The 24896-nt window shown below is 48.9% G+C and overlaps 2 protein-coding genes across 6 annotated transcripts in view; one reads left to right on the top strand and one right to left on the bottom strand.

Moving 5' to 3' along the window:
• The window catches only part of Dgk (diacyl glycerol kinase 1), a 650907-nt gene that overhangs the window by 431576 nt on the left and 194435 nt on the right, over positions 1-24896 (top strand). For all 5 annotated transcript variants that reach the window (XM_075691755.1, XM_075691752.1, XM_075691754.1 and 2 more), the window contains one exon: positions 7814-7977. In XM_075691755.1, the coding sequence (XP_075547870.1) occupies positions 7914-7977 (64 nt within the window). In that variant the 5' untranslated portion in view covers positions 7814-7913. The remainder of the gene's footprint in view (positions 1-7813; positions 7978-24896) is intronic.
• Positions 8224-23056, bottom strand: LOC142582078 (endothelin-converting enzyme 1-like). Its single transcript, XM_075691491.1, has 5 exons — positions 22904-23056; positions 20499-20813; positions 11785-12095; positions 10124-10529; positions 8224-9492 (listed from the first exon to the last, which is right to left on the bottom strand). The coding sequence occupies exons 1-5, from the start codon at positions 23054-23056 to the stop codon at positions 8224-8226; spliced, it is 2454 nt and encodes an 817-aa protein (XP_075547606.1).

Here is a 24896-nt window from a genome sequence, read left to right as displayed (position 1 = left end):
CAGGTTTGGTGCAGTGGTTGCCGAGAAAAACTCATTCTCTTTTTACATTTATTTAGATAGGAGCACCCGAGCTAACGCTTCCTCTTAAAACCGTGCAGCGCTTTGGCAGCTGCCATCATCAGATGGGTGGCTATGTGTGCGAAAATCGCCGGTGAGTTTCGCGGCTATGGCATTGCACTGCTAAGCACGAGGTCGCGGATTCGATGGGGGCGAAATGCGAAAACGCTCCTGTACTTAAGGTGTACGCTGGTCAAAATTAATCCAGAGTCCCCCACTGTGGCGTGCCTCATAATCATATCGTGGTTTCGGCACATAGTACCCCATAATTGAATTAAAGTGGCTAAATTTGCAAAGCTGTTTGCGCGTAAGAAGTATTAGCCTGGTGCTTTCCTGTTTTTACCCATTGTGGACGGCCCAACACTTGTGCCCGGCCAGTCGTAAAGTTCGTACACGTTTTATCTGCGAACCCTGCGAATGAACTAGCTGACGCCCGCACTGGCATTCATGGTGCTGCACAGTTTTGTTAAGACAGTGCGCGTACTTCGTTAAGCTCGCAGTAGGCGGGAGTCCTGTAAATGCGGCGCCTGCAATCGCCGCCGCCCGAATGGGCTCGGAAAGCCGGCCAGCTGCCGCGGCACGAGCCAGGATCGGCGGGCTGTAACCGCGGCGGACGAACATCTCCGCTCGGCTGTAATCCTGGGTCTCCTAACTCGTATGTACCAATACACTGCTCGCACCCGGCGCGCCAAGTGCCCTTCGCTTCCGCGGGAGCACGCCCATTACGTAGCTGCTCCATGCTTGGGCGCCCTCGCCCCCGACTCGGATATCTGTCTGCTAACAACGGCGTCGCCTGGACTATCGTCCTTCTGAGCCACACTTCGCAATCTGGTTCCTGGGGCAAATTTCCGCTCCCGGTTTCTTCCTTCTGCAACTCCGGCCCTGGCGGCCAAGCGAGCTAGCGCACCGTTTGCGGCGCCGGCGGCTTCGATTCGTCTTCATTTGCGACTCATTCACACGCAGTGCAGTACACGCGGCAGCGCCGAACTACTGCTCCGACGTAGCGGAGCGCGCTTTCTTGGCGCCTAATTGGGGCCGCCGCGCGCGGAAACAACGCGACTCGGCCGACCTCGTGCCGTGCCGAAGGTCGGCATTCCCTTCTTGCGAGACATGCGGTGTCAAAAAAACAAAGAGAATAAAAGGGAAAGGAGGCCTGCTTTGTCCGTTTACACGCTTGTGTGTTTTTGTCTGCGTGGCATGTGCGTGTTCGTGCGCATATGTATATGCGCGGCAGCTTCGTAGCTGTCACTGCGAAACCCCTTCTGTACGTGGCTGCCGTCGAAAGCGATCTCACTAGTGGTATTTTCCTGCCGCCGTCTCTTTGCACTTGCCTGAAACTACTTCGCCCCTGTGCCTGGTCCTTCCTTAAGTGCCCGCACGAATAGGCAGCCAATCCCGCGAACCTTCTCCTGCTTTTCTGCTCTTCCTGCACGTGCATGACCTCCCAGATCTAAAATTGTATGGCGGCGATTCTTGTCCGCACGTAGCACGTGCACGTGCGATCGCACTTCTGCTTGCGTGAGTGCGCATACGTGCGATATGTCAGCATGCTACCAGCGATATAGTTCAGTGAGTATAAATAAACACTTGTTTGAAAGTCTCATGAAAAAAAAAGGAAAGAAAGGGAAATATCTTCTTCACTGTAATACGGTAAAGGAAACGGTCCTTCACATAAACTACACTTACTTGTCGCACGGAATTAACAAAAAAAGAATAGTTTACCTGGGCACTGCAAAAAAAAGGCCCTTCGTATGTTTACCACATTTATCTTCTCGCACTGAATTAGGAAAACATTAATTACTTTAAGCTATGTTTTTTTTTTCACAAACTGACGAAGTCATGTCAAGCTCTCGACACTGTAATGCGTGCCAACCATGAGAGTATCGCTTTGGTGCTCTCATTATTCATACTTTGCGTCTGTTTACGTTCAGCCGCTTGTCTATGGCTCTGTAAACAGGCTTTCTCAGCTTTCAAGTTGAGAAAGCAGAGAGCGCCAGTACGTTCGACAGACTCACGCTTGCACATGAGTACAAGTTGGAAGCCAGCGCCTGCGTCGTGCGTTCCCTTAACCTTTTGTCCAATTATTTAGCTGTTCGCCGTATTATGTCGTCATACCAACAAGCCCGGCAAACAACCATTTCGTTTGCCTGTCCTTGCTGTTTGTATCAACGCTATAAGAGCACGAAGGAAGTCATTAGCAGGCATTAATTTACTGAAATTCTGTCCGAAAGTTACTGGAAGGCTGATCGCTCTTTGTTATCCTCTCGCAAAAATGACGACGTGCTTTTGCGCAAGCTCGCACGAAAGAAACTGCGAGCAGTGCGTGCCTGCCCCGATTCCCACACACAAGCGTTGTTCAGGCTCGCGGCTAAGAGCTTATAAAATTGCAACATCTTCCATACTTTGAGATTCATTAATAAAGTGTTTCCACTGAAAGCGTGCCGAACGAACGAGGTATTCCAAACTCCAGCACACAGTGTTTATATATAAGAGTGGCGGAGCTTCCAACGTTTCATCCCTTTAGAGTCGAGTAATCCTCGCAAGCTTCCGTTAATATCATATGCCCTTAGTTTCAGAAGCTAATGAGTGAGAGAGGTGAAAAATGTTCAAATAAACAGACACAGTGAGTGCGTACAGGAAAAATGGCCAATGGACGTTTTCGCTTATTCATTAAGAATTGCCTTCTCCCTTGTGATGTCACTAATTTTTCTTCCTGTGGCTTTGTAGATCTCCATGGCCGCATCGAGAGGTATCCAACATAATATTAGAACTGCTCAACTTAAGATGAAGCTCTAGCTGTAGGCTGAGTGGAACGTGTCAATTCAAATACTTGTAAAGCGCGAACATTCTTGCATCAGATGACTACTGAACCGATTTGAAGGAAACTAGCCGCACTTAAGAGGAAGCTCACATTTCTAACGGCTATTGGAAACACTATTTTCCTTCAGCATCTGACGTTTTTACAAACGTTGCCACGAATTTGCATATTAAAAGAAAAACATTTGCAGATGTATGTCATTCAGAGCAACTGATGCATCAAATACAATTTCGAAAAACAAGTTGTCACACCCTACGTAGAACGTATTTAGGGGTATGTTTGCTGGTTTTTCTATAGCGCTTATATATACGAGACGCCTCGCGTGCGTCCTCTCCTACTTCCCGGTCACGCCGCCTCTTCGTCAGGCTGCGTTGCTGGACCACGCCGTCAGCGTTCCCCGCCGCTGCTGACCTCCAACGCTGAGCCGGTAAGACGCGACGGCAGAAGTGAGAATGACGGATCACTACTGACTTTAAAACAGAGTGCGCGCGAGGAAGTTCTCAGTTCAAGTGAGGCACACGTACCCAAGGAAACATTTACTTTACGATCACTGATTATTACGTTTAGAAGCAAAAATTCGGGACTTGAATGCAGGTTGCATTGTTGGCTGTTCTTTTACTTTGACGAAGAAAACGGCGCGGCATGAAAACGGTTGTAGAAGCTCCCTGAACAGCTTCTCTATGTTTAATAGAAGAAAAGATAAAGAAATAAAACAATCGGTTGAGTGGGCGCTGAACTTCAGCAGCCGGGATTGGAACCTGCTGCGAACAGCTGACGCATTGCAGCCGTATACCGCCAAAGGCACCGCTGTGTATGTCCCGCCGCCGCGTTGGTTGCGGTCAAGAGAGTTCAGTGAGGAAGTGTCTGCTTTCCGGCGCTGTAGATTTCGCTTGTCTGCATGAACACTCAAAAAAAAAAAAAAATCAGACATCTTGTTCAATGTGCCTGTTTCGCCACCGTGCGGAGCACTGAGACATTGAAATTCGTACTTTCTGCAATGTACGTATCGTACACCAACAGTGAGTAACTATGTGTCGTTAGTCACTGCACGCAGCATAAAAAATGTGATATACAGTTGCTGGTACGCAGTCAACGAACCAACTTACTCAACTTCTCTCTATCGCATAATTTTTACTGTGGCTGTGCAAACCACATGACCAACGCTTTCGCGACAAATACACGGCATACAGAGCTAGAGGCCGAACCTCTTCAACTGATTTTGTGAACTTTGCCTTCAAATTCCGATATTTGACATGTTTCTGTCATTTTCCGAACTAAGTAAAAGCGAATCGAGTCTTTGACCACCGCCACTGCTACCGCCACTGCGAGCCCGTCGCATGTACGCAACAGCAACGCTTACTGGAGATATTTTCTTGTTCTCTAATTCCTACGCTTCTTGGCAAACAACCTTTGTCGCCGAGACACATTCCTTAAGATACATGCGACGAAGGTTGCGCATTGGTGAAGTCTTCCGTGTATGAACCTTGTGCTTTGTGATCACTAAACGTCAGGTGAAGTTAGCGGTCAGACTTGTCTTTCTGTTTCTTCACGTCCGACGTATTTTATTGCGTTTGTCTTAGCCTTCGAAAATGCGCCAACTAGCCCAACTGACTTTGTTAACCATGCTAGGCTTTCCCTTAAAAAAAAAAAAAAAAAGCTCATGCGTCCATGATAACCATGTGGGCTTCGAAGGGGAACAGTTCTGCTCCCAACATAACCTTATTATACTTCAGCACCCGTAGCAACACGCCGAACTTAACGATGTTCGAGCATTTGGAAGTGCTCAGAAATTTACTTGGTGAGGCTTTAGCTTCGCAAGGCTACTGTTACTTTGCCTTGACGATGTCCCGGATTATCGCCATTATTTCAGGCGCCGGCGCGTGTAAAGAGCTCTGGCTACAGCAATTAGATTTTTTTTACTTGGTTCTGTGGAAATCCATATATCGACATTGTACGGACGTGACTTCTTCTACGCGTTCCGTTTCCTTCTAGTCCATTGTATACTGATTCGTTCTATTTTGATCCATTCTACCTTATTCCATTCTGTTCCTTTTCCGCTGCTACGCGCCGGCTCGCGCTTTCGCAACTTGCCTCTCTCGTTGCGCTGCGAGCGCGAATAATCCTTTCACGTTCCGGTTATGCCTCCTTTTATTGCTCCTTCGTGCTAAAGGTCCCTGCGTCTATCTTTTTTTTAATCTTTCTTGTCCTCATCGCCTATTTGTCACGGCGGCGAAGCGACACTGCGAAGAATATAGATAGCTATAGGGAAGGATAATATAAAAATGAGAGCCATTGCGCATAGCATCAGCCAAAGTGGACCTTCGCAGCCTGAATTCTGCCCATGCCGCCCCGCCCCCCTCGCTGAACCCCGAAAGAAATAACAAAAGTAAGCGGGAGCAAAGGTTCACAAGTGCTGCGGCGAACTTGCGTCACAAAAGGTTTGTAGACGGCGGCGCGCAGTTAAATATGCATGGCTTCCAGAATAGGCGTCCAAGTGTGGTGCGCACTGGTGCAGAACCACGAAGCAGCAGGACCAGGGAACTGAACCGAGCACGGTGCGGGGTACGTCTTTGTCACAAAAATTGCCCGAGCAAAAGGAAGAATTCTAGTCCGACGGCGTTCGCGTTTACGCGCCTATCGACCTCGTTGAAGCTTGCGAACAAAGGCGCGTTGCCGCGGCGACTTGCCCCTTGCTTCACTGTGCAGCCACCAGTTGTCGCAGTTGGCGCCCCGTGTTTGCACGCTTGTTTCACTGTGGCCCGTTGTAGGAGAAGTGAACTCGTCATTATGGATTGTACTAGCAGAATATAAACGTCCGTTGCTGTATAGCACCAACGCGCTCCTTTACAAGCTGGAAAACAAAATCGTGCATCCATATTTAGCTTGCCTATACTGATTTGGGGCAGCATTATTTTGACCGTCCGGGAATGCTTAAAATTTCAAATCTTGGTTCTCAAACTGTGCACTGTAAATGAAGGCTTTTCTGTTTCTTTTTTTCTTCGTAGCGGCGCTGCAGCTTGTGGTCGCGCCACTGACGACGAAGATCAGCTACAGGTAGAACGTTAAGCGATCTGGCCAGCGCTGTCGCAGTGCGAGCCGGGGTGGAGAACAGCGCGTGTGGCGGCACAACCGCGGCCTCCTACCACGGCGTTTCACATTTTCGCTCTTCTTGCCAATAACATCGCAAGTCCATTTTCGCTTGGCCCGTGACAAGCCTCTGCTTGAAGGGAAATGCAGCTGGCGCTTCCGTTTCGCGCAGATTCGGTAGTACGAGCCCCCGTGCCGTGCCGTTAAGTGTGCCATGACGGGGAAGAATATTGTTTATATTCGAGGCAATGTGCATGTTTGCAATGTAACAGTTCTCCTGTCTATTCTGCGTGCGCTATTTGAATTGAACTGGTGACGCAAGTTTGGCGCACAGGACACGACTCGCATACCCTGGGTCAGGTTTCACGTCACGTCGGCCATGAGAGCAGTCCAGCTTGTGACCGGTGCCGTCTACTAGAGACGCCGGCACTCATATTTTGCCCCTGCGCAGCATATGCACTCAGGAGCGGTGGACTTCAGCGACTTCCCTGGCAAACGCCCGCTCATTCTCGGACGACTTCATCTGACATATATGTTCCCGCACCAGATGTGTCGCAAGCATTATGTACACTCGTGACAACATGTGCTAGGCTACAAATGTAGCACCGCACGGGACTAAACTCAGTGTTTTAAGAATGACATGGTGTAACCAACTCTTTCGTTCCCATTTTCTCCTGCTGGAGTGCAGCATAGCAAATCTCTGCTGACTTCCGCCTTTTCTCTCTCTGTGCGCATTCTGTGCCCCGATGAAAGTGACGTGGAATTGTTGGATGAGAAGGCTAGTCATTTGATAATGACAGGCACGCATGGCGATTATGAAAAGAAAAATTGTCAGCACTTCTGACCAAAGCGCGAGAAATCGTCAATGATAGATTTCACAACCATATATATATATATCTGTTTCTTTTCCTGTATAGTACCCGCCGTGGTTGCTCAGGGGCTATGGTGTTGGGCTGCTGAGCACGAGGTCGCGGGATCAAATCCCGGCCAAGGCGGCCGCATTTCGGTGGGGGCGAAATGCGAAAACACCCGTGTACTTAGATTTAGGTGCACGTTAAAGAACCCCAGGTGGTCCAAATCTCCGGAGTCCTCCATGGTCTACGGCGTGCCTCATAACCAGAAAGTGGTTTTGGCACGTAAAACCCCATAATTTTTTTTCCTGTAGGTTTCAATCCATGACACGGGAAGGTTCACTGAAGCTATTTATTAGACCGTAAATGGTGCATCATTTCTTAATGTTGTGTTTGTTGTTCACCGCTGCAGCCTGCTTGTGTTTCTTCTTTATTGTCTAGGAATAGTCATTTCGTACGGCCCGATGCAATCGCCATTGTACGGAAGATTTTGCGTCGCGGCTATTTTTTTGTTCCAGCGTCAAAACAACCAGTCATGAGTCACAGTGTAATTTGCAAAATTATCTGAATGGCACAGTAGTGTATTTGGTTTATATTGGCGTTTCCTTCGCTGGAATTTTCATTGAATATTATAATGAAGGCCAGCGAGCGCGTGGCTATCAAAACCCTCAGTGTTGACGCTGCCAATTTCTCACCACTAACGCACAAAATCGGCTTTCAAGAGCTTCCTAGCTTACAAAATTATACAAGCGGAGCAAATGAACGAACACCTCGCCGCGTTGGCCCAGTGGCTACATGGCGCTGCGCTGCTGAGCACGAGGTCGCGGGCCCGAACGCGGCCGCGGCGGCCGTATTCCGATGGGGGTCGAATTCAAAATACCGTGCATTGGGTGCACGTTAAAGAACCCCGTGTGATCAAAATTGTGAAGATTTTTGCGGGCCCTGCATGTGCGAGAGGGTGCCCTGTTATGCTCACAATGTCGCGTGGTTCTGTCCGCAGAGCATGGTGCTCCGGGGCGCGCCTGGAAGCGGCGAGCGTCCCGAGCCGTGCGACCCCGGATGCAGATGACCAGCGCGGCAGCTCGGCCCGGCAAGACGCCATGGCCGTCAAGTGGGAGAAGCTCTCTCCGGCGGAGTTCCAGCAGCTGCAGGACTACGTTCAATGTGAGTGCGAAGCTGTACGCTTCGAAATGGCTACTTCGCTTACGGCTCATCGCAGACAAATATACGAACGTAAGTTGAGAAAATTTTGGAGACAGCTTTTAATCCGTAAAATAGTGCATTTCATTTCTGCTTCCGCGCTTCTCTTACAAGTTGAACACAGATACATTTCGCAAGTGTCTTCCAATAGTCATTAAATAAGTAAATAAATAAATAAATAAATTGAGCGAACGGCTCGACTTCGGCGCGTCACGTGAAAAAAGCGCACTTGGCATTAGGGTTCATGTTCGAGCCACGCCGACAGCTGAAGGCCTTGATAAAGGGCGCGAAATTTCGCACGGCAACGTTGCACTCGGCCGAGGTCTTCACGCCGTCGAACTGCCTGCACGTGCGCTGGCAGAAGGTTAGAAAGAACACTTGCTCCGCGGTAAACTCGCCGAGTGATGTGAGCTTCTCGTCCGCGGATCGGCCCGTCTTCTTGAGAGCGTCGAGGTACGATCTGTGCGTTACCTCTAAAGATGGAAGACTGGGATAAAAGCCCTCAAAGCTCATGTCCACGCAGGGGGCCGTTACGTACATCGATTCCGCCTTATTCAGTGTCCACCCGTTTGGGCCCACAACGGCGTGACCGCCGTCGATGGCTCTGAGCAGAGCGCTAGCGAACGCTGCGCCGAGTCCACCGTAGTTCATGGCAGTCGTTCCTTCCGGGTAAAAGAGCGGCGCCGACAGCGCGCCAACTGCGACCATGAAAGAGTTGTTGAACACGTTGTACAACAGGTACGGGTCGCGACCACCGTGCGGAGTTGACGTGAGGTCGGTGTATAAGTCTGTGCCTAGGTGTCGGCGAATCACGGTTAGTGACTCGATCATGTCGCGAGCGTAAATGTCTCGAGAACCCGGAAAGTTACGATAGAGGTCTGACAGCGTCTTGTCAATCATGAACTGTTGTTCGGGCAGCACATTAATTGTTAATGCCTTCATCTGTTGTAGCATGCTTTTCTTGGTCTTTTCTCCTATCCACTTAGTCTCTGCTAACATGTCTATGGTAGTCTGGATAACGCTCTGCAATATTGTGTCCACCGTTGCACGGTGAACGACGAGCTTCTTCGCGACAACGTAGTTCACGGCGAGGACAGGTTTGAACAAGTCTTCTACTTGGAGTTGGCAAACAAGTGTAGAGCTCTCCGGCAAGACGGGGTAGGCCTCGTCTGGATCGTAGAAGTGCGGCGTGCTGTTGCTGAGAAGGTTCGAGAAGATTTTGTTCAAGACTCGAGCAATGTGTTGCAGCACTGCGGCGTTGTCATATTGCACGCTTATCCCACCGATTATTTCGAGCAGGTTGCTGTCAGTGAGCAGTATGTGGTCTTGCATGACCACCGTAAAGGCTGGCGCCAGGTGTTTATTGAGGAACTTTAACCAAAGGTCGCTGCTCCAGTTCGGCGTCAGCCTAGTTATGTTCATGATCTGGATCGCCTTCGGCTTAAACTGCAGCCGGATGTCCGACAAATCCCGGAGAGTCTGCAACAGTGACGAGAGAAATGGGTAGACGACTACGCTCAGTGCACGGCAATACCCGTTGACGCGTACAACAATAAATATGCAGATCCCACGCACTGTGGGAATCAATGTAAGCGAAACTTTCTTTGCTGATAGCATTCATTGACGTTATATGGCGGTGATATATTGACGGCATGCGACAGTCGTGACGTGATGTGAAATGTTACCTTGCCTGCTCTGCTGGACGCTTTATGCGAGCCTTCGTCTTCTCGGCACTAAGTGCATGCTTCGGCGCCATTCTGAGTTGTAGCTTTGTAGCTGACAAAACTGCATCTACCTCCCCCCCCTCTCTCTATCTCTCCATTCTCTCGTTAACATTTTCCCTGTCTCCTCCCACTGCTGTCGTTGCTATTGCGGGTGAGTGCGGGGACAAGCGCGGCAGCGCCTGTACTGCGTTTGTGTGGGGGTCATGCCTATAGTTATACGGCGTCAAGAGGGCATTGTGCACCCCTCTTTCTTCGAGTGCACCACGCTGCGCATCATAACCGGGCAGGGAGGCAGTGGTTAAAGCAGTGTCGTGTACCCGCCTTTTCTGTCGCCGTGTGTGCGCCCTTTGCCCTACACTGTACATGAGTTCGGTTGAGGCGCTGACCTTTAGTACAAAGTTGTCCATGTTGGCGTCTTCGCTGTTGTCGTCGACCTGCGTCGGCTCTCGATTGACCCAGTAGGCGTCGTATCGGCCGTAGTCTAGAAGCACGCCCAGCGAGCCGTTTCCGCCTGCTTTGAGTACAGCTACGGAGAACCACAAGGGCATGCGCCAGTTGATGGCCAGGTCCAGGAGCACGTCCAGGGCGTGCACCCCTTCGTTGGGCACTTCACCAGGTACGGCGCTCAGATTCCTCTGTCTGAAGAAGTGGCGCAAGAATAACGTGTTCTCGTGGCTTGCATCCGCATCCATGTCGAGACATCGCTGCAGCAGGCCGGCTGCCATGACGATCGGCCGTGCATCCGGGTAGAGCCGTAGCCTCTGCAGCTCCAGCGCCGTTTGCTTCGTCCACCTGCACGTGCAGATGAAGGTCGTGGTCGTGAGGCCGGTGCTATGGGAACAGTAGATGATCATACAGTGTGTGGCAACGGCTGTGCCGTTTTGCTGCTGCGCACAACTGCGCAGATTTGTTGTTACCCATTTGCACTTATGTAAGGGTGAAATGCAGAGCCCACCGAGTAATGAGATTTAGGTAAGCAGAAAAAAGCACAATGAGACGACAGGTATTTCATAGGAGACGTTCACCAAGAGCGTCATCACACGGGGCAACATGTTGGCCAACATTGCCTGCAAACAGCGTAAGAAATGCTCTATGAACACGAACACTGGGTCTGTACTCAAAAGGCAGTTCAAAGGCTAGGAACATTGACTTTTTGAGAACAAGCGAGGCATGAACACTTTGCGACTGAGCGCGCCTGGTGTGCCAAGACATTTGCGAAAATACGTGATTAGATTAGACGCACAGGCCCACGCCTTGATGTGCTTGCGCACGTACTCTTGTGGACAATTGAAATACGAACAAGCTAGGGCTAATTAGAACGCGGTCTTTCGTTTCTGCTTCCGCCAGCATGTCCAATATCGACATCACTTCGAATTGAATAGAATTTTGGGGTTTTACGTGCCAGAGCCATGATTTGACCATGAGGCACGCCATGGTGGGGGACTCCGAGAAAATTTTGACCACCTGGCGTTCTTTGCGTGCACCCAGTGCACGGAGCACGGGCGTTTTTGCATCTCGCCCCCGGCGAAACGCGGCCGCCGCGGCCGGCATTTGATCCCGCGACCTCGTGATTAGCAGCACGACACCATAGCCATTAAGTCACCTCTGCGGGTGGTCATCACTTCGACTCGTACGCTAAAATTTATTTATTTATTTATTCATTTATACTGTCTGCCCTTTGGTAGGACTATATTACAGGAATGGAGTTTGGAAAATAAAAAAAAATATAGAAAACAATAATGTGAGGTCCATGCTATCTTCGGCGACAGTATACAATTAGCGCTGCGAGTCCACGCTCTCGGTTATTATATTTACGAACGATCTTCTAGTTTGCGATTTCTTGTTAGCGTTCCATTTGTGCATGGCTACACGCCACGCGCGCACACACGTACACACATACACACACACATGATTAGCCGTGGCCTGCTGCTGAACACGAAGTCGCGGGTTCGATTATCATTGCCGGATATAGTTTCGAGGCGCTAAGTTCAATTAGTCAACATGCATAGCTGCTTTGCGTCACGATGGATGGAGTTGGCGCACGGACCTGTACCAGAGGTCCTCCTGGAGGCTCCGTGAGTGCGTCGAGCTAGCGAGCCAGGCGCTGCAGACGAACGCGCCGAAGTCCTCGCACGGGTCGAGACTGCGGTTCAGCGTGGCCGACAGCAGGAATGCGTGCTGCATGCAGTCGTCCGTGTCGCAGTCGGCATTCTGGTGCAGCGGCGATGGTCGCGTGAAGGCGTACACCACCACGACCAGGAAGGTGAACGCCAGCATGGCCGCCGTGGCTCCCGCCAGTGAGAGGAAGCGGCGCGGCGGCAGGTCGCCGGCCACCGGGGTCGTCTGCAGAGCGGAGCTCTGCACACAATGGGAAAGCGTCAGTAGAGAGCACTCACCGACAATACTGCGATTTCAGCGAAAGTTTCTTGGCATGCGAAAGTGATCCTTGCATGCTACATATATGCTGTAAATGCAATTTTTTAAAACAGCATTTTTATTTAGATTTGTAATAATGACTGCTAAACGAGATGTTGTATGATTCATGCGGATACAAAGCTGCCTAACGGGCAGTGCCCTCTGTCAAACTATGGTCCGTTAGGCACTGCCTCCTCTTGACTTTACGATGAATTGAAAAAAAAATCATGTCAAATATGCTATGACGAGAACCCATTTTGAACACGTCTACAGATAACCTAAAGCAGCAACAGCATTCATATTTTTGTCGCCAGGGTTTGTGTTTCTAGCTGACACCATGTGATGATGTCGTTGTAGTAATGGTTGCGAACTCGTTTCATGCTGTCTGCGCCATGAGTGACAATTTCAAGCAACGCAATCAAGCTGCTGTTGCGAGTTGGGAAATGTACAGCGTGAATTGGACGGTGCCAACACTGTATGCAAAAAATGGATGAACAACATTCCAAGTCGACCCTTTGTGGAGCCGCGATGACATTAGGCCGGCGTGGATGATAAATACCGAACAGAGGTGGCTCCTTACGAGACCATTTCACTGTCGAAGACTTCGGAAAGCGCTTTTCTTTGTATTATAAGACACTGATACAATTTCACCCAAAACTCACTAGACATGTCAGCATTCTCAGCAGAATTACTCACATTCAGGTTTCTTTGTTTTTCTAGCTAGAATATTGAGTAGTCACTAGCCATTCCACTCTGAATACGCCGGTTCCCCAGTTACGCCGGTCAACGAAGCTAAAAGCGTTGGGACGGGTAGTTTCTTGGGAGGGGGACTATCCGAGAAGGGCCCCTGTTCTGCCGCAGAATTGGTTAGGCGTACGCTCTGCGTGGAACAACTGAACGTGACACAAACACCTGCTGCGGTGCCGCAGTCTTTCCTGTACGTTGCCTACAAGTGCTGACTATAAGAACTTTTGATAGTTTCGCCGTCACTTAGCAGGTATCCGCACAGCTCCTACTGTCGACTTCACTCCCCCTCCCCCGTAACAGCCCCTTGGCAGGTAGTTCATTGGTCATGGTTTAACGAGAACTCTCTTCTACAGCGAACGAGTATGCTCGTGGAAATGTCCACTACTTTCAGACCGGTTGATTATTGTGGTTAAGTCCAGAACCCGTTCTTGTCTGCACTGTAGGAGGCGAAGTGCGATAAGATGTCAGAAAAATCAAGCGTAGAATCTATTGGAATACATAACAACGTGACGCCACAAAACAGGAGCAAGTTAGTCAGTGTTGGCATATATTGAAACTAAGGCAAGAGCAATTTGTCTCCGTGTGTTATAGATGTAGGAAAAAACATACACTCTCGGACAAAGGTACATCCCTTTGGGGTGTATATCTGCCACACAACGATAATCATAATCTGCCTTGCTTGCGCTTCCTTTTTTGAAAACGCCGCGCCCGCTACTTCCTGTCAGGAATGCTTGTCATGCTGATAACGCGTATGCCGTTCGTTACTCAAGTACCGGAGTCGCGGCGTTAAAATAAGGAAAGGGGTACAAGACAAATGACATTTATTGCTGTGTGGCAAGGTACGACTCAAAGGGTGCAAACTTTTCTTAGAGTGCAGTGTAATAGGCTAGCAGGTCACAATTTTCAGTTCTGGTAGCGGGCCCTGCGTCTTAGGTAAGCATATGTACGCTTCATGTGAAGGAGACTATCTTGTATCACATTTTAGTTCGCGAGTAAGCAAAGAGTCACCCTCACAACCATACAGTGTCGAATAGCCAGTTTGTTTACATTTCAGTGAAGAAAACTGGAAATGACTTCATAACATCTTTTTGATGATGATAAAGTCGCTCGTATATAGATCTGCAGCACTCACCGCATCACATGAATTTAATTTGGAGCGAAACAATTAGTAATATAAAGAGAACTATGCATTATTAGCACTAACTTACTCGCAGAAGCATTGGTATCATTCAGTTCCCGGAACTTTCAAGCTGTTAATATTGCGAGGTTTTCAAAGGTGGCTTTAAACCACAGTTAACTTGTTTCTTCCGAGCGCTCGCTTGCATTGTGAGGTGCACTTCTAGACCAAGCCAGGAAGCTCAGAAAACACGAGGAACTCGCCGTGGTTGCTCAGTGGTTAGGGTCTCGAGCTGCTAAGCACTAGGTCACGGCATCGAATCACGGTCACGGCGGCCACATTTCGATGGGGTCTAAATGCGAAAACACCCGTGTACGTAGATTTAGGTGCACATTTAAGCCCAGGTGGTCCAAATTTCCGGAGCCCCCAGCTACGGCGTACCCCATAATCAGATAGTGGCTTTGGCACTTAATACCCCATAATTTAAAAAAAATATATACGAGGATAGGCGCTGGTAAATTGCAGTAATCCCCCTCTCATAAATGCGGCGCTAGTTTTTTTACTAGTACAAGCATAGCTTATCCTCTCACTCTTTTCGCTTTTGCTAAAGAATCGTTCGCACTCGCCACAACAGTTGCATCGAGGCACTGGGGCAATTCAGAAGATTCTCTGTAGGTCTTCGTATGCTGAACAACAGATCGGTGGAAATCACACTAATATTTAGATCTGTTTACTTTGGCAATGGCTTAGTGAGAGCAGCCAGAAATATGTCTACCTGTCCTCTTTAAGAGCGCGCGTCATCGACACTAGGGTCGCCTTCGCTCTCCGCGCATGCTTTGTTTTTTAAATATGACAACGGCGCATTCAGCGCCTGGTTTGTGCCAGCTTAACTCAAAACCACAGAATAGAGAAAGGCTGCAAAACCAGGGGTTTATTATAATGAATGCAAAAGGCTTGCGCACTCACAATTAAAAACACCAGACGACAGTAACAAAAATACGTGCTCATATCTTGCACACATAAGTCTGGAACATTTAGTTTAGCAAGGTCACAGAATCACTAGCGGTAGGTTAACAACCAGTATTAATTTTGTTTTGTGCGCACAGTTGTTAATGAATTGGTAAATATAGGTATTAGAACGGTTTCCTAAAATCTGCGTTGCGTTTCCTCTTGAGCAACAAAATTTCTGTGATTCTACGCTGAAAAAATTATGCAGATCCAATCCACATGTTGGAATCTGAAAAGCAAAGCTTTCGTGAATTTTAATGCCATGTAATTGATTATGTTAAAGCGAAAGCCTTGTATGGCCCACGAAGCGAAATAAATGTGGAGGGCTCTTAAGCTTCGCCTTTAAGAGTGTAACGCGATAGCATTTAAAGATACCTGACTGCTTGGCTATGGTGTTGGGCTGCTGAGCACGAGGTCGCGGGATGGAATCCCGGCCACGGCGGCCTCATTTCGATGGGGGCGACATGCGAAAACACCCGTGTACTTAGATTTAGGTGCACGTTAAAGAACCCCAGGCGGTCGAAATTTGCGGAGTCTCCCGCTACGGCGTGCCTCATAATCAGAAAGTGGTTTTGGCACGTAAAAGCACATAATTTCATTCTTTTTATCCCTGACTGCTTCTCAGGCTTCCCGGCAACTGGAGCGCATGTAACCGTAATGTTTACCAGGAATCGCTAACCACGAACGCTATGCACCAAGGCGGGCTTTCTGGTAGAAACACAGACTTTTGCGTGGGCCGCAATGCGGTGGAGGCGAGCGCCAGCTGGAGGTATTGCAAAGAATCGGGCGCACCGCTCCGTGGCCTCCAAGATATCCGCACGTCGGCGCGCGCACCTGGCGGACGCGGTCTATGAATGGTAGAAACGTTAAAAAATGTGTTTCATTGAGTTTCTGCCTGATATAATTATGTTTTCTTGTATAGTTAAATTGCTCTCTGACACTATCATCTCTGTAGATTGTGTGCAAGTCGTAGTTTATCATTATTTCACGTATTTTAGCTTGAGAAATTCAATTATTTCAGTAAATCCTCGCGCCACATGGAGGGCGTTGGTATGGGTAATTCCGAAATCTTTTTGCCGAAACGACGCCGGACGCTGACGCCGGATTTTCCTCGACACGGCGCCCTTAACGCTATCGCATTAAAACCGGGCGTCCGTCCGGCCTTAACATCCGCTGGTACCGAGAGAGAGAGAGAGAAACTTTTATTGACAAACGATTTACGTGCAGTGGCCGGAGACTCTTTAGTCCAAGGTCCCGCTGGCCTCGGCCGCCCGCTTGACCTGTCGTATGAAGGACTGTTGTCCCGCCAGGTCTGAGCTGGTTAGCTGTGCCTCCCATTGCTCCATTGTGTGGTGTGTTTCATCAAACGGGTGTGATTCACAATCCCAAGTAATGTGTTGTAGTGTTGGTATGCCTCCGCACCACGGGCAATCGGGCCTGTAGCCAGTGGGGAACATGGCATTCTGTAATTTAAGGTGGGGGTATACCCCAGTCTGAATGTTGCGCCAGCTGGCGGCTTCCTTTCTACTGAGTTGTGGGTGAGGGGGAGAGTATTTTTTTTCTGGTTCCATGCTGATGAGCGAGAATCTCCTGGGCATTCGTTGGATTGGGGTCATTACAGTGACTACCTGGGACCGTCCCAGTCGAGTCGGCCCGGTTAATAATACCTAGGGCTAGCGAATCGGCCAGTTCGTTCCCCTCAAGGCCTGTATGACCTGGACACCATAGGATCCGGTGATGATTGGCGAATTTCGTCGGTATTATTGAGTGGCATGTTTTGGTCACGTGGCCCCTGAGAAAAAGGCGACATGCTTCTTGAGAGTCTGTTGACGCTCTTTTGCGTGCGTTCCGCGTGAGCGAGGGCCATTGCCACGGCGAAAGTTTCGGCAGCCGCCGGAGTACCTGCCTTGACGGATGCGGTAAATTGTTGCTGTGCTTTCGTGTCGACGACTGCCACTGCGTACCTCCTGATGTTCTTTTGGGCATCACTGGCGTTCGAGTGTACTTTCGAATACGCTGCTGCGTCCGTGTATATTGTGTTGGACGTGGGATTATTTTCATACATTGTTCTAATATGTTGTGCGCGTGCTTTTCGCCTTGCTTTATTGTATTCAGGGTGCATGTTTTTGGGTATGGGGGCCACTGTTATTCGAGCTCGTGTTGAGGTTGGTAGGGGTAATACGTGTTCGCTAATAAATTGTGGGTGTGGGGAAATACGTACTCTTGTCAGTAGGGCCTGTCCTGCCTGAGTGTAGCTCATGTGTTCCCTCTGGGAGATTAGTGTGGCTTGTTTTAGTTCTTCGAGTGTGTTGTGTGCTCCTAAGGCTAGCAGGCGATCTGTGGACGTCCCCTTGGGTAGACCTAGTGCCGCTTTGTATGCTGATCTTATTATGATGTCGACCTGCCTTTCCTCCTCGCGACTAAGGAAGTGGTAGGGCAGGCCGTACGTGACTCGGCTTATCACTAGTGCTTGGACGAGCCTCAGCGTGTCGTGTTCTTGCATGCCCACTTTCCTATAAGTTACGCGACGGATCATTTGCGCAATGTTATTTGCGGTAGTTTTCAATGTTATGATGGTGTGGGATGCGTTCCTGCTACTTTGGAGCCAGAAGCCATGATCCGCATCACCTTAACTTCTTGGACCGTGTGTCCTTCCACAACGATGTTGACAGGTCCGTTGGATATGTAACCTCTCTAGTGTACCCGAATGTTCTGCGGTTTTTCGGGGGCACAGTTGAGGCCACTGCTCCTCGAGAATTTGTCTACTTCCTCGGCTGCTTGTTTTAGTACTTGTTCTTTGTGTCCGAGAGAGCCCCTTGCTGCCCACAGCGTTATGTCGTCCGCGTACAGTGTGTAACACAAATCGGGGATTTGGTCCTGCTGTCGCGCCAGACGACACATCGCTATATTGAACAGCAAAGGTGATATTATTGCCCCTTGGGGTGTTCCTCTACTGGACATATTGAACTTTTGGGAAGTGATCTGACCGATTCCTATTGTGGCGGTGCGGTTGGTGAGAAAAGCCCGCGCGTAGTTGTACGTTCGTTCTCCGCATCCCGTCAATTCGAGTTCCTCCAATATTGTTTTGTGCGAAACATTATCAAATGCTCCCTTGAGGTCTAGTGCGAGCACTAGTCTTTCCTCTCCGCGGGCGATGTTAGCTATAACTTCTTCTCTGATCAGTAAGAATGCGTCTTGACAGGATAGCCCCGTACGGAACCCTATCATGGTGTTTGGAAACCATCTTATTTCTTCAAGGTACCGCTGCAGTCTTATTTGTACTACTCGTTCGTACAGTTTACCCAGGCAGGACGTGAGAGAAATGGGCCTCAGAGCGTCTATTGAGGGGGTCCTTTTAGGTTTGGGGATCATAATAATTTTAGCATGTTTCCATTTCAGGGGCAATTGGGCTTTGAGCCAGCTCTCGCCATTGAACAGTTCTGTGATTTTAGTCAGGACTCTAGCGTCCAGGTTCCGAAGCATCGCGTTCGTGATGGCATCAGAGCCAGGAGCCGAGTTTTTGGCGGCTGCTTGAGCCTACTCAAAGACTTCTGCATAGGTGAAAGGTTCATCTAATTTGGAATTCGCCTTTCCAAGGTATGGTCGCGTCTCATTTGGGGCGTCTGTGTTTATTCGTGGTCCTATGTATCGTTCTTCCAGTTTGTGTAGTAGTTCCGCGTCTGTGCCTGGGAAACTGTCCGAGATTATTTGGAGTCGTTTCTTGTTTTCCGTGCGTATGCTATCCGGGTCAAGCATTCCACGCAGGATGCGCCACGTGCCAGCCGTTCCCAAGGTTCCCGAAAGGGACCCGCAGAACGTAGCCCACTCATTTTTCGCTAATTCGTCAGCGTGTCGTTGCGCTTCCTCCGCCAGAAGTGTTATGCGGGCACGTAGCTGTTTGTTGAGGTGTTGCTTTTTCAAACGCTTAACTAATCTGTGTCTTTCGCCCCACAAGTTTACTAGGTGGGAATCTACCACGGGGGATCCGACGTGCGCTCTATGGTTTTGGTAGTGTCCTTGTGTGTTGACTGGATGAGTTTTGTCCATTCTTGTATGTTGTCGGGAGTCTTTGCTGTGTCGAGGTTCCATTGGAGCTCCCTGTATTTTGACCAGTCGGTTAATTTCGTTGTGCCAATCGTTCTACGTAATTTGGGGGTCGAGAGTGAAATACGAATCAGATCATGATCACTCCCCAAGTTTTCGTTTAGCGATGCCCACTGTGCGTCTTTGATGTTTAGCGTGTTTTGTCCGGGTGTTGTGTTCCTGCTCACGCTGTTACCTGTGTGTGTGGGCGTGCCTATGTGGTTTGCTGTCCGCATGCCGAGGTTCTCAACCGATTGCTCAAGTAGGGCTCCTTTAGGGGATGTGGACGCGTAGCCCCACATTGTATGTGGCGGGTTGAAATCGCCCAATATCACTATCCGGTCTTTGGTGCCCGCTATGGTCTTAGTGTCCGATAAAATTTGGGGTAGGCCTAGACCTTTGCTTTTCGGAGGGCTGTAAATGTTTGTTATGATGCTGTGTGCTTTGCCTCTGTTCCGCGGTAGCACGCTGATCGTTACGGAATTGGTTTCCCCGTTACGTTGGGGGAGGAATATCATTTGTGCCGTGATTGTCTTGTTCACCAGCGTGGCAACTTTAGGATTTTGGGGGTCGCTCAGAACATAATAGCCTTGTAGTCGGGCCGGTTTGGGCCCAACCTCCTGAAGGCAAATTATGTCCGGAGCTACCTGAGAGCTTTTAATAAATTGCTGGAGGGCTGCCACTTTTCTAGCGAAGGATCGGCAGTTCCATTGCCAGATCTCTAATTGTTCCGGGTTGTTTGCTTTTGTTTTCTCTTTAAGTGTAGTAGCCATGGTTGCCACTCGTTATTTATGCTTTTGACATCTCGGTGTCCGAGCCGGCCGTATCAATTATGCGGTGGGCCATCTTGGTCTTGGCCGATCCGGCGCCGACTGCTATGGCGCGTTTCTTAGTCGTTGTGGTTTTGGCTGCGGTCTTTAGCTGCTCCGTCACTTGTTGTTTGTGCTTCTCGAATTCTACCAGCACTTGTGATTGGAAATCAAGGAGTTTCTGATTCACGAGGGTTATCATCTCGTGCATTAGTGATTTAGAGGTTTCTGCCAATAATAGTTGGATTTGGGCCATTGCGGGTGGCGCTTCGGTATTTGGTGTTTGTGGTGTTGGTGTTGGTGATTTTGGTTCACTACGTGTGAGACTGTTCGTATTTGAGGTGATTTGTGCCGGTTCTGTGGCCGATTGTCTATGATCTGATCTAGCTGTTGTATTTTTCATGTGAGGCGTTCCTCTAGCTCCTTAATTTTCTCGTCGGATCGCTGTCGTTTGCGTTCCTCGTATCGAAGTTGTGCGCGTAGCTGCGCGTTTTCCTGTTTAAGTATTTCATAACCGGGATCTCGCTGTGTGTTTAGTATGTGTTGCGGAGCATTGGGAGATACAACCGTCGCCCAGCTCACCTGAGGCTTTTGTGACTTCTGGTACTGCGCGGGCACTGGCGCTTGTGCGGCCCTGGATGGCTCCCTAGTTGGGCTCCTACTTCTTTTGCCATTAGGAGATGTGGATTTGTGGCGATGACACTCTTCCTCGTCCTCTGAGCTGAACCATCGCAGTTTCTTCTGGCCAACTCGCTCTCGTGAGCGGGACTGACGATTGGTGTTCTTGGAACGAATGTTCTTTAGCTTCTGTGGACATTGGTAGCTGCAAGTCTCGTGGCCTGCCGCCCCGCACACGGCGCATTTGATCACACACTCGTGTCCAAGTGCGGGGGGATCCTTCAAGCCGCATTCTTTTGCAGATGTTGATCGGGTGGGGGGCACACATCCGGTCGGTGTCCCGCTTGGAAACATTCCGTGCATATTTGAACAGTGGGCTTGTATGGATGGAGTCGCATCTCTCCTCCCATGTAATAAATACATTTGGGAAGGGAGCCACCGGTGAACGTGATGAGCGCCGTGGATGACTTGCCTAGCATCCGAGCTCGTTCAATTTGAACTCCGTGTGTCCGTACTCGTATGTTGGCTACTAAATATTCCATGGGTGTGTCCGCTGGAATGCCGTGAACCACACCTCGATAGCAGTTGTCGGGGTCAGCGACGTATGTGTTGAATTGGTGCACACGCCCGTTCAATTCGAGTTGCGTGATGCGGCGGAGTACGTTGGCCACTTCCGTGATTGATTGTTAATCCCTTTGTGGGACGCATGATGATTTTTACATCATCCTTTGGTAGTGCTGGCAGAGGTTTGCGCTTCGGATGGTGGAAGCGATTTCCTTGGTTGTCAGCCACACCATATGGATGGTCGTCGCGTTCACCTCTCGGGAAGTTTGCCTGACTAGGTAAGCCGCTTCGGAGATTGGGCTTCCTTGCCTTTTTCGTTCTTCTTACGTTGTTTCTTAGTTCTTTGTGATTCAACAATGTGCCAACTACCGCCAGTGCGGTCGGCCTTTGTCGGGTCGGTTTCGATGAGATCCTTGTCGAACTCGTGTTCCCTCTCGGTGGATGAAGATTGTTCGTTGTAGTCGTTCAGTGAGTGCCCTGAGGTGGAGCACATTGGTGCCGGTGTTTGCCGGTAGCCGTCGTTGGCTCTTGAGAGGCCGTCGAAGACATTATCGTTGAGGCGGCAGCGTTCTCATAGACCACGCCTAGGCGTAGCGAACGCCGTGCGTTTCTGTGAGCGTTCTTGCCGCGTTTGTTACCCGACGCAGCTGCGCCCGCTTCGGATCTTCAAACTTCGATATTGAGGTAAAAAATTCGCCTACCGGTTTGAAAATGATGTCCGGGTGTAGATCTCGTCGAGTATAGTCCAGTCGATATCTTGGCTGTCGTCCTACGGTCATTAGAACGGGCGTAAATCGGGTTTCGGTGGAGCAGATCTGAGGCACGTCCGCTCCGTCTGGCCCCCTCTGGCGTTCCCCGATGGTACCGAAAGCCACGTGATCAAGTGATGGCGTGATGCTCCCGGCGTTAGACCTGCTGTGGCTCGCACTGCGAAATCCCATAGCGTGCGTCCCACGCCGTGGTCCACACCCCAAAAACCGACCTGGACCACTCGCAAAATTAAATGAAGGTGGGTAAAATTGAATTTGGGTTAAGGTGGACTAAGGTTGCTACAAATTAGGTAGAGCTTTAGTGTTAAGTGATAACTAAGAGAAATCATTATGCTTTCGCATTCAAATCACGTAAGGATACTTAAGTGGCTGTCGTTTTTTCTGCACACCGTTTTGCGCCTTAGTGATTATCTGCCTGATAGTGAAGACTGCAAGACGGGGTTACCCGCCACGTGACCTACGTGACCATGCATTTCACTGTCTTCTGGAATGACCCCCTTTGCTCTGAGACTACATGTATCGTCGGCACACCAACTAAAGCGGCCCCATCTTTCAGGTCGAACACGCAATTGCAAAGTGCAATTTACTCGGCGGAAGGCTGAGCAAGCAGGTGCGCCTAGTGCCAGATTGTAGCAAAATAGGCAAAGAAAGGTTTGCTTCATTAAAGGAATTGTGCTCATGATGATGTATATTTGTTGCAGTGGGGATATTTAGGTGTCATTTGCTTTATCACTGAGTTATCTTGTAGCAACCAGGGCACCTGTAACTGTAGTAAAGATGGATGTGCAGTTCTGCGTGCGAGCTATTCCGCAAGACAGCAGAAACCAGCCGCAATGACAAAAGGCCGAGATGCTTTGAAAAGAAATGTTCGCTTTACGGTTAAGTAAAGAAATAAAAGTACGACGCGACTACTCTTTGGAGGAGCGCTTGCAACAAAGGCCTATGTGCTTCCGCGCTGGGCAGAAGAACGCGGTAAGAACGCCTTGAAAATCACCATTCCAATTGCACCATCTCCCTTGCGGCACTCGGTCTGACCTGGAGCGCCTGACCGACGCCTTGATGCTCCTTCTTGGGTGGAACTCCACCACTGGCGAGGATGGCAGCGGAATCCTGCTTAGGCAGCAGCACGATCTCGGGTATCGTTTCCGGAGCAGGTTCCGGATGGGGTGTCGGGTCTGTATGGTTCATGGTCCTCGCTCAGAGATTCTAGTCTTACAGCCAGGTGTAGATGCACGTGACCGCTATGGGGGATTACGGCAAGGCAACCGTAATTGATGATGATTATTATTTATTTAATGGCGCGAACCCACTGAGGGGTAAAGGCCACGAACCGGGTGGTAATATAATAAAAAAACAATAAAAAATAATGAAAAGTCGAAGATAAGAAATAAAGTGATAATAAATGAAATAAAATATTGTATAGTAAGATAGGGAGCCTTGCATAGGCTGGAATAGTAACATGAACTGAATATTAAATATACGTAAAGGATAGACGAAAAGAATGAGTAAGTTACATTTTAAATAATAATGTTCATAATAACATTACTGTGAATTTGGGTTTTAACTATTTGAATTTTCTAAACTAATAATTTATTGAAGGAGAACTAAATCGGTCATGGAAATCTTAAATTTTAATAAGGCAATATTTTTGCCTAACAGAGGTAATTATACATGGCTTGGCAATCCTTCTTGTGACTGTATCCTAATACCATTGCACCTAATGAGAGTTGAACAGTACTGCATAAAGGCAGTCTTAAATTCCGATGCGGCATTTCTAAAGATCGTTTTCTATTAGTAAAAAAACCGGCGACACGATAGTAAAAAGTGATTGATTTCGTCTCATCGCAGAGTTGGCGTAACAGGGATACCGCCAGACCACGTCTGCACAAGTAAAAGTTAAGTGGCTGAATATGGCGGCGCAGCTTTGTAAATAATACTTCGATTTGTCGGCTAAGACACCATTGTCGGTTCCAAAAATAATCTAGATGTATAATGTCCCGCATGCATAATGTGTCCCGTGTCTGCGGGGAGACCGAGGATGCTGCACTGGACAAATTGCGATGTTAATTCAGGGGGGAAATACATTTGAGCTAAACGACGTTGCGATTGCCGTTGCTGCCATGTAGCCCCAAAACTTCCACCGTGCATATATACCTAGGCATCTGATAAATTGTATTCTTTCACAATGCGAGATAATTCAGCTGCATGCGCATTGGACGCATTTTGCCTTGCCCCTCGCAAGTCACTTATGGGGTCGAGTACACAGCTAGTATCGCCAACCATGTAGAATAGGTGGTTGTATAACAAAAATGGGGAGAGTCTTGCAAAGAAGCGACTGCGGTTTGAATGTACGGCGGCCCATAGGCATTCAATGCCAGAACTTTCCTCTCGCCCCAGGAAAAATCAAAAGCTATTACATGACCTTCCGAATCAAATAGGCGGTGACTTCTTTGCGGAAGCACCCTACGAAAAACAACTTCTACACGACGACATCGACCGGGGCTATATATGAAAATTATGCTTTTACAGAAAATTCATCACAAAACCTTTTAATTTCCTGCTTGGTTCTTGTTCCGCTACTGAAGAAAGGGGAGGCCTAGTTTTTTCTCGCGGCAAAAATTTATTATTCCTCTCTGCTTATCTCTGCTAGGAAATCCTCGTGCGTTAAGTGTCAATATGCGCAAATACACGGTGGATTAGATGCGTACAAAAGTAGGCTAAGGCAGATGGCTTACCACAAATAAGTTGCGCACTGAATCGGCTTCCTACATCGTTGCAACAGGCAGAACGCAGCGAAGTAAAAAAATCGCAGTTCCGCCTGAAAGGCGAAGCACCGACTACAATAGCAAATTAGTAGATAGCTGTACGCAGTGAGGATAGTAGTTTTATCGACTGTGAAAACTTGTAAACATTCTCTTATTAACTAAATTAACACTGATAGAATGTGTAAGTGTGAATCAATGAGGACGTAGATAGAAACAGACACACAGAGACAGCGCTGTCTTCGTGTGCCTGCTTCTTTCTACGC

The sequence above is a fragment of the Dermacentor variabilis genome, chromosome 5, assembly GCF_050947875.1.
Source record: "Dermacentor variabilis isolate Ectoservices chromosome 5, ASM5094787v1, whole genome shotgun sequence".
Lineage (NCBI taxonomy): Eukaryota > Metazoa > Arthropoda > Arachnida > Ixodida > Ixodidae > Dermacentor > Dermacentor variabilis.
The sequence above is the reverse complement of the archived record's forward strand: the minus strand, read 5'-3'. Positions and strand labels throughout refer to the sequence as shown.